The sequence below is a fragment of the Lucilia sericata genome, unplaced genomic scaffold (genome assembly GCF_015586225.1).
Source record: "Lucilia sericata isolate MDLA Ls3-8-SP2 unplaced genomic scaffold, ASM1558622v1 Contig002847F_arrow, whole genome shotgun sequence".
NCBI classification, from domain to species: Eukaryota; Metazoa; Arthropoda; class Insecta; order Diptera; family Calliphoridae; genus Lucilia; species Lucilia sericata.
Window position 1 is genome coordinate 12,311 of NW_023996537.1, and position 9,497 is coordinate 21,807.

The 9,497-nt window shown below is 32.3% G+C and overlaps 2 protein-coding genes across 2 annotated transcripts; one reads left to right on the top strand and one right to left on the bottom strand.

Moving 5' to 3' along the window:
• Nucleotides 1-1,330: 1,330 nt before the first annotated feature.
• LOC119614394 (NPC intracellular cholesterol transporter 1 homolog 1b) lies at nucleotides 1,331-8,447 on the top strand. The gene is made up of 9 exons (XM_037970526.1): nucleotides 1,331-1,529; nucleotides 3,320-3,559; nucleotides 3,636-4,570; nucleotides 4,629-4,930; nucleotides 4,992-5,921; nucleotides 5,980-6,279; nucleotides 6,495-6,604; nucleotides 6,679-6,833; nucleotides 7,577-8,447. The coding sequence occupies exons 1-9, from the start codon at nucleotides 1,523-1,525 to the stop codon at nucleotides 8,318-8,320; spliced, it is 3,723 nt and encodes a 1,240-aa protein (XP_037826454.1). The 5' UTR covers nucleotides 1,331-1,522; the 3' UTR covers nucleotides 8,321-8,447.
• Nucleotides 8,448-8,461: 14 nt separating this feature from the next.
• LOC119614395 lies at nucleotides 8,462-9,497 on the bottom strand. Its single transcript, XM_037970527.1, has 2 exons — nucleotides 9,257-9,497; nucleotides 8,462-8,748 (listed from the first exon to the last, which is right to left on the bottom strand). Exons 1-2 carry the CDS (start codon nucleotides 9,441-9,443, stop codon nucleotides 8,462-8,464), a joined length of 474 nt encoding a protein of 157 aa, XP_037826455.1. The 5' UTR covers nucleotides 9,444-9,497.

Consider the following 9,497-nt stretch of genomic DNA (forward strand, 5'->3'; position numbering starts at 1 on the left):
ACTAGAACTGAACTAGAACTGAACTAGAACTGAACTAGAACTGAACTAGAACTGAACTAGAACTGAACTAGAACTGAACTAGAACTGAACTAGAACTGACTAGAACTGAACTAGAACTGAACTAGAACTGAACTGAACTGAACTAGAACTGAACTAGAACTGTACTAGAACTGTAATAGGAATGAATAAAATATGTAGAATCCTTGCGATAAATACAGCGAGGATTTAAAAAAAGGTTTTGGCACATTGCAGATCTTACGAAATTCCGAAAGCAAAATATAGAAAAGAAACCACCTTATTAAAAACTTATAATCTGCTTAATTAATCCATGTATTTATAAAGGTTGATCGATCAAAATTTGATTTTATTAGAGAGGTACTAAAAATATCAAAGTATGTATAATTAACGTGACCAGATAGTTTTAAACTATTAGCGGAATCTGAATGAGGAATTTAGAAGAAATTAAAAAAAGTGACATTTTAAAAAGGTATCATGTATTTATGTTAGAAATTTTATACCGATTTATGTATGTACATTTAGATATTAAGTTAGAATGTTTTGTTATACAAAAGGTAATGATGCTGTAAACTGACTATATCTTAGGTCAATATTCGTTAATCCCGAAGTTCTGGTCACATTTAGTTTGAATAACCAGTACACTTACAACACTAATTTTCTAAACTTAAGGTGAACACTCCTAAGATGATATATAACTAACAATAAAAATTCGATTTTATTTTGAAAGTGACAACGACATTGTTTTAGCTGTTAAAATTATTATGAATAAATTCACTTATCACTTTTCTATTATATTGGTGGCAATAAGTTAAGAATATGAACTAATAAATGAAGAACAAATACAAATTAAAACAAATCGAACAGGTGTTAGGATTTTTATCAATAAAGAAATTTTACTAATATTATAAAACTAGCCTAAGATTGTAACTCGTACGAATGAACACCTGTTGGAAACAACTGATGAGACATATTTTATGATTATAGCCAGGGCCTAATATAAATTTGCTAAACAATTTGGTATTCCCTAATTGTATTAAATTATTTCCTTTACATATTTTAGATTACAAATTAAATACATAGTATTTTGGTACTAAATAAACTAAATTATTTTGTAATTAAAACAATATAAAACTTTCGATATGCAGGTGTGTTTTTTTTGTAACTTATCATCTGTGTATTATAATACAAGCAATTGAACAAATCTTATCAAAAATCCTCAAAAAAGTATATATTACCGATAAACCACATACATATCAATGGCTGTGCAAAATTTTAGTGGTAATAAGTTAGACAACAATCGAATTTCAAATTCAGTTTCAATCGGACGGTCGTTTAACTTACTAATCTCGTTTCCTCTCCCTAGGAATAACAAAAGTGTTCTAATTAAAAAAATATAGTGAAAATTTTAAGTGGTTCATTCTTTTGCTGATAATGGATTAAGGATTTATAAAAGTGATATAGTAATTGGAAATACCAGAAAGTTAATAAAACAAAATTATATAAAATGAATGGTATGCAGCAAAAAATATTGAAATTTAACAGATTAAAAAACCTTAAGAATAAATATTGAAACTGTTCTAAGCTAAATATTAGTGAAAGCTATTATAAATAACACCAATCTATTGAAATATTATAATATGTAGCACATGGTTGCATTTTGTCGTGCGACAATAGCGATAACAATAACAGAGTTTTAAAGTAAAACCAAAAGGATTTTATCCTGATTTTGCTGTTTTCATCATTGTAAACTTTAAAAAATTTTTAACATTCCAGATATGTGCATTTCCAAGTTAATTCTAAACATATTATACATATGTATGTTATCTTATTTTAAGAACTATAAAACATATCAATTTCAAGAGTTAACAAAAAAATGTTTTAATTGGTTTAAGTTCAATGGAAAGTTAAAACGTAAAGAATTATCGATTTTAACGTGTTTAACATCATGAAATTTAATCATAAAATTAAAATGTTTTAAAAATATAGAAAAATATAAACAATTTGTTGAAAAACTATATTCATAACTCTTGAAAAATATGAATATGTAAATCGAAAATAAATCCTGGAATTATAGTTTTTCATCGATTTTGGAATTGATATTTAAAATTCTATAATGAATTTCGATCGATTTAAAGAAAGACTTTCTATTTGAGTTAACCGACCCCTTTATATCCTTGGAAACATAGTCATAGTTCAGTTCTGAACTAGAACTGAACTAGAACTGAACTAGAACTGAACTAGAACTGAACTAGAACTGAACTAGAACTGAACTAGAACTGAACTAGAACTGAACTAGAACTGAACTAGAACTGAACTAGAACTGAACTAGAACTGAACTAGAACTGAACTAGAACTGAACTAGAACTGAACTAGAACTGAACTAGAACTGAACTAGAACTGAACTAGACTAGAACTGAACTAGAACTGAACTAGAACTGAACTAGAACTGAACTAGAACTGAACTAGAACTGAACTAGAACTGAACTAGAACTGAACTAGAACTGAACTAGAACTGAACTAGAACTGAACTAGAACTGAACTAGAACTGAACTAGAACTGAACTAGAACTGAACTAGAACTGAACTAGAACTGAACTAGAACTGAACTAGAACTGAACTAGAACTGAACTAGAACTGAACTAGAACTGAACTAGAACTGAACTAGAACTGAACTAGAACTGAACTAGAACTGAACTAGAACTGAACTAGAACTGAACTAGAACTGAACTAGAACTGAACTAGAACTGAACTAGAACTGAACTAGAACTGAACTAGAACTGAACTAGAACTAGAACTAGAACTGAACTAGAACTAGAACTAGAACTGAACTAGAACTGAACTAGAACTGAACTAGAACTGAACTAGAACTGAACTAGAACTGAACTAGAACTGAACTAGAACTGAACTAGAACTGAACTAGAACTGAACTAGAACTGAACTAGAACTGAACTAGAACTGAACTGAACTAGAACTGAACTAGAACTGAACTAGAACTGAACTAGAACTGACTAGAACTGAACTAGAACTGAACTAGAACTGAACTAGAACTGAACTAGAACTGAACTAGAACTGAAATAGACTAACTGAATAGACTAAACAATTTGTTACAAAAACTTCACTTCGTGTATCGCAGATCCTAAAATGCTAATCAGAATTAGGTCAATTAGATAGTTGTTTCATAATAGGTCAAAATAAGCACTACAGGTCAAAATTGGTTTCATTGTAGTTATGTTTAGTATCTTTTTTATATTTAAAATTAGTAAGGATGTTAAAACCGATTCCTTTTGATTTCTCCGCTACAGAATTTACGTATAAAAAAACTGTGATATTACTAATAAGTTTAACTGCTTTGGCTCTGAGTCTCATACCGCAAACGAATGCCAAATGTATTTGGTATGGTCACACACATCAAGAAGGACCACATTGGAAAAATAAAGTATATGATGGAGATGCTTTGCCTTTAAAAAATGCCGAAGCTGAGGCTATATTTAAAAGAAGATGTCCAACATTATACAAAGAATACAAAGGAGAAGATGGACAAGGTAAGGCAAATATACTATAATCTGAGTTACTTACTTAAATTTGTTTGTACATAAATTACGAAATCATTTTTTACAGCTGAGTTAGAATTATGTTGTGATGCCGCACAAATTGTTACCATGGACCAGGGTATCTCACAAGCGGATGGTATCTATTCTCGCTGTCCCACTTGTGTTTTAAATATGGGTTTAGCTATTTGTTCCATGACTTGCGCCAAAAATCATAGTCTTTTTCTGACACCCTATACGGAATTCAATAGCGCTAATGAGGAGTATGTCAAAAGTATAGACTACCGGGTGGAGGAAACATTTGTAGAGAAAATCTATGATACATGTAAGGGTATACAACATTCGCAGACGGGTAGACCAGCCATGGATTTGGCTTGTGCCCCCTATAATGCTCGTTCTTGTGATTATCGCAAATGGTTTAATTTTATGGGTGATACAGAGATCAATGAGTACGTACCTTTTCCCATCAAATATATTTACCTAAACGAAAGTTCGGATGAGGAACGTTTAGAGCTGTTTCCTTTGGAATGTTCTGAGGCTTATGAAAATTCACATGCCTGCGCCTGTATGGATTGTTCCGACTCCTGTCCCTTAACTGAAATACCCATAGCCTATGAGGATGTTTTTCATTTGGTGGGCTTGTATGGTATAGCAGTATTTGTAATAATAGTGGTGGCTTTAGTGGTTTTTGAAAAATGTCGTTCTAAACTGAATTTACCCAAATGTTTCGCTGGATTTGGTTGTGCTGATAGTTTGCTCTATAAAGGTTTCCGTAGTTGGGGAGCTTTCTGTGCTAAAAATCCTGTTTTAGTTTTAGCCATTTGTTCTTGGGTTATTGGCGGTTTGGGTTATGGTATTACAAAAATGAAGGTTACCACAGATCCGGTACAACTATGGGCCGGGGAAGATAGTCAAACTAGGCAAGAAAAGGAATATTTTGATTCACACTTTGGTCCCTTCTATAGGACAAATCAACTTTTTATTAAACCTACCAATAAGGATTTTGTAAGTAATAGAGATTTTAAAAAATTTATATAGTTTTTAAAATAATTATTCTTTTTAGTTTACCCATAATACCACCGATGGTAATATAACCTTTGGTCCGGCTTTCGAGAAAAGTTTTCTGCTGGAAGTTTTTAAGTTACAAGAGGCCATTGAGCAGATAGGCGTAGAAGATGGCATTGGTTTGGATAAAATCTGCTATGCTCCGGTTCTTTACCCTGGAGAAGTGGGCACTATTAAAAGCTGTGTGGTCCAGTCGATTTATGGTTATTTCCAAAATGATCTGGAGTTATTTGAAACAGAATATGAGGATGAGTTTGGTTATACTATTAACTATTTAAATCATTTGGAAGAATGTTTAAAGTAAATATGGGTTTTGGAGTATTCCAAAGTTATGAAATTAACTTCCATTCTTACTTGTTAGTGTCCCCATGATGGAAAATTGTTTTGGTGCCTATGGCGGTCCCATTGAACCGGCTATAGCTGTGGGTGGTATGCCCAAAGTAAAGCCCGATGAAGACCCCAATTATTTGCTGGCTACCGGTTTGGTTATAACATTTTTGGGTAAAAATCAAAATGATGAAGAACTATTGGAGCCGAATTTGGAATGGGAAAAACGTTTTATAGATTTTATGCAAAACTATACAAACAATAAGCTGGATGTAGCTTTTTCGGCAGAACGTTCAATACAAGATGCCATTGTAGAACTTTCCGAAGGTGAATTCTCCACAGTACTCATCAGTTATCTGGTAATGTTTGTCTATGTGGCCATAGCCTTGGGTAAAGTGCGAAGTTGTATGAGTTTCTTCCGTGAATCTAAAATCATGTTGGCTGTTGGTGGCATTATCATTGTGTTAGCCTCGGTGGCCTGCAGTTTGGGTTTTTGGGGTTATTTAGATGTGGTCACTACCATGTTGGCCATTGAGGTTATACCTTTCTTGGTTTTGGCTGTGGGTGTTGATAATATTTTCATTATGGTCCATACCTATCATCGTTTGGAGCGTCAAAAGTATGCTAATGTAGCAGAGGCTATAGGAGAAGCTATAGGTCAAGTGGGTCCTTCTATTTTACAAACGGCCACCTCGGAAATAGCTTGCTTTGGCATAGGTGCCATTTCGGATATGCCTGCTGTAAAAACGTTTGCCATGTATGCTGCTATGGCCATATTTTTTGATTTTCTATTCCAAATTACTGCCTTTGTTGCTTTAATGGCTTTAGATGAACGCCGTTATGAATCGGGTCGTTTGGATTTGTTTTGCTGCTGTAAAGTGGGTAAACAGCCAGAGATGGATAATTCTGTAAGCTTATTACAGAAGTTCTTTACCAAGTTCTATGCTCCCTTTTTGTTGTCCAAGTAAGTTGCTTTGTTGCACTATAAAATTTTAATATTCTAATTAAATTTTCTTTTGCAGACCCACGAAAATCATAGTTTGTATATTATTCTTTGTGATAACGTCTTTATCTTTGACGGTTACTCCTAATTTGGAATTGGGTTTGGATCAGGAAATGTCTATGCCTAAAGATTCTCATGTTATTAAATACTTCCGTTATATGGATGATTTATTGTCTATGGGTGCTCCGGTTTATTGGGTTATTAAACCCGGTTTGAATTATACAAATCGTTCTCATCAAAATTTAATTTGTGGTGGTGTGGAATGTAATAATAACTCAATGTCGGTGCAGTTATACACCCAATCACGTTATCCGGAAATGTGAGTATAATTTTTATAAAAATGTTAAAGAATGAGTGATAAATAGTGTCTGGATATAAGTGATAAAAGATCAGTAAATTTGAGTTAACCTATATAGCTATAATTGTTGTAAAGCAAAATTTCAGATCTTTTCCCTTTTTTTAATTCCGATCACAGTATTTCAGAATTATTCCTTGCAATAAACTCATTCATGAATATTATTTTAAAACTTTCAGCACCTATCTTGCTCGTCCTGCTTCATCCTGGATCGATGATTATATCGATTGGTTAGCTATTGCCGATTGTTGTAAGATGAACTCAACAGATGGTACTTTTTGTCCCAGCAGTAAGTTTTTCATATACATATAAAAATATAAAGGAATATTAAAAATTCTAAGGTTTCTTTTTTGGAAAATTTAGATTCCAAAGAAGATGAATGTGTTCCCTGTAAACGAGAATTTATGGAAGATGGTTTACGACCAACGGAACACACATTTAGAAAATACTTGTCATATTTCCTTTCCGATTTGCCAGATAACGAATGTGCTAAAGCTGGTCGTGCTTCATATGCAGATGTAAGTTGAATTTTTATCTATCTATCTATCTATCTATCTATCTATCTATCTATCTATCTATCTATCTATCTATCTATCTATCTATCTATCTATCTATCTATCTATCTATCTATCTATCTATCTATCTATCTATCTATCTATCTATCTATCTATCTATCTATCTATCTATCTATCTATCTATCTATCTATCTATCTATTATCTATCTATATATCTATCTATATATCTATCTATATATCTATCTATCTATCTATCTATCTATCTATCTATCTATCTATCTATCTATCTATCTATCTATCTATCTATCTATCTATCTATCTATCTATCTATCTATCTATCTATCTATCTATCTATCTATCTATCTATCTATCTATCTATCTATCTATCTATCTATCTATCTATCTATCTATCTATCTATCTATCTATCTATCTATCTATCTATCTATCTATCTATCTATCTATCTATCTATCTATCTATCTATCTATATATCTATCTATCTATCTATCTATCTATCTATCTATCTATCTATCTATCTATTATCTATCTATCTATCTATCTATCTATCTATCTATCTATCTATCTATCTATCTATCTATCTATCTATCTATCTATCTATCTATCTATCTATCTATCTATCTATCTATCTATCTATCTATCTATCTATCTATCTATCTATCTATCTATCTATCTATCTCCATCTATCTAAGTTTTAACCACGATTTCTTTTTATTTTCCTTTTTCCAGGCTGTCATCTATACCTTGGATAACAATGGCTTAAGTGACATAGTGGATACCTACTTCATGCAATACTCCACCACCTCTACCACTTCCATACAATTCTATTCAGCCCTAAAAGAAGCCCGTCGTGTAGCCAGTGAAATCAATGAAATGTTCAAGGAAAACAATGTGGATGCCACCATCTTCCCCTATTGCGTATTCTTTATATTCTATGAACAATACCTGACCATTTGGGATGATGCCATATATTCTTTGGGAATATCCTTACTAGCCATTTTTTTGGTCACCTTCATTATAACTGGCCTAGATATTATTTCCGCCTTATTACTGCTCTTCATGGTTCTAATAATATTAATAAATATGTGCGGCATGATGTGGGCTTGGAGCATAACTTTGAATGCCATTTCCCTGGTTAACTTGGTGGTGTCAGTGGGTATTGGTGTGGAATTTGTTTCGCATATTATACGTTCCTACAAAAATGCTGTCGGTACAAAAGATGAACGTGCCCAACACGCCTTGTCGGTAACGGGTAGCAGTGTTTTGTCTGGTATTACTCTTACCAAATTTGCAGGCATTATTGTTTTGGGCTTTTCGAATTCCCAAGTTTTCGAGGTATTCTATTTCCGCATGTATTTGGGTATAGTTTTAATTGGAGCAGCTCATGGTTTGATATTATTGCCGGTGTTGTTGAGTTTTTATGGGCCTCGCGGTCCCCGCAAGAAGGATGTGGAAAGTTATGATTTAAGTTAGAATATAGGAAACTGTGTTTATTTCCTTAAGTACAAGTATATTAAGAAAGTTTAGTATTAAGTTTTAACTTTAGTTAATTAATAACTAGTTTATAAGAATAAAATTATTTCTTTTTTTTATTTTAAAATTTGTTAATTTCTTTTATTGCAAAAAGAATCTCAAACCATTAAATGCTGGTCTGGCATTTGCTCTATCACTTTCCAGTTTTTCGCCATACACTGTTAAACAGCATCTTTGTTTGGGAGCATTTATGAAATTTAATTCTTTGAGTAAAGCTGGTCTATTAACAACTTTTGGCATCCAGCCATAGACATTCGCTTCGGTATCATGTTTATAGGAGGTTCCATATACAAATGGTATGTAGGTTGAGTGATTTTGAGGTATCTGCTGCTCATGTTTGGCATGGAATTTGGTAGATAAATAGTGTGCTGTAAAAGGTGATTGGAAAGGAAGAAACTTGGTCAACTGAATTTAGTTATTTCTATAGTGTTTAAAAATTTAAAGTTTTTTAATCATGTTATCGATTAAGTATATTTTTTGTTGTTTCTAAAAAACTGCTATTAACGTTACAACCTAAAGAAAGTTAAAATGCCTTTAAGAGTCAGTTCACTCTCTTATTCGAGTTATTTTGTGAATCTTGAGATACACATACATATGTACATGGATATGTATCTACGACAATTGGATCTTATGTCCGATGCGAGCCGAGATACTCGTTCAAAGATCGTTCAAAGATCAGCGACAGGTATAAAAACTGAAAGTTTTTTCCAGGAAAGATCTTTAGTGTCATGTCCCCATGACTGGGACTATTTATCTACCTATCTATCGGAAACAATTTGGAAAATATTTAAAATCAAGTGGTCCCACCCACTTAGACCCCCATTAATAATATTTAATTTCGTATTGTAAATTCCAATTTTTTAAAATAATACTTACTATTTCTGGATGGTCCAAATCGATCCATTATATGTATATGTTTATTTTGTTTATTTATCAACTCCTTTTCAAATAGATAATCCAATTCTTTAGGCAAATCTTCTGGCACTACTACCGTTACAGTTTTACCTTTATTCATTTTGACTTTAATGTCACTAGAACGAGTAGTATTTGAATTGGAACTCATTATCTTTATTATTATACTTTAGATAGTAAAAGTAAAACTAGTAGTACCATTTGC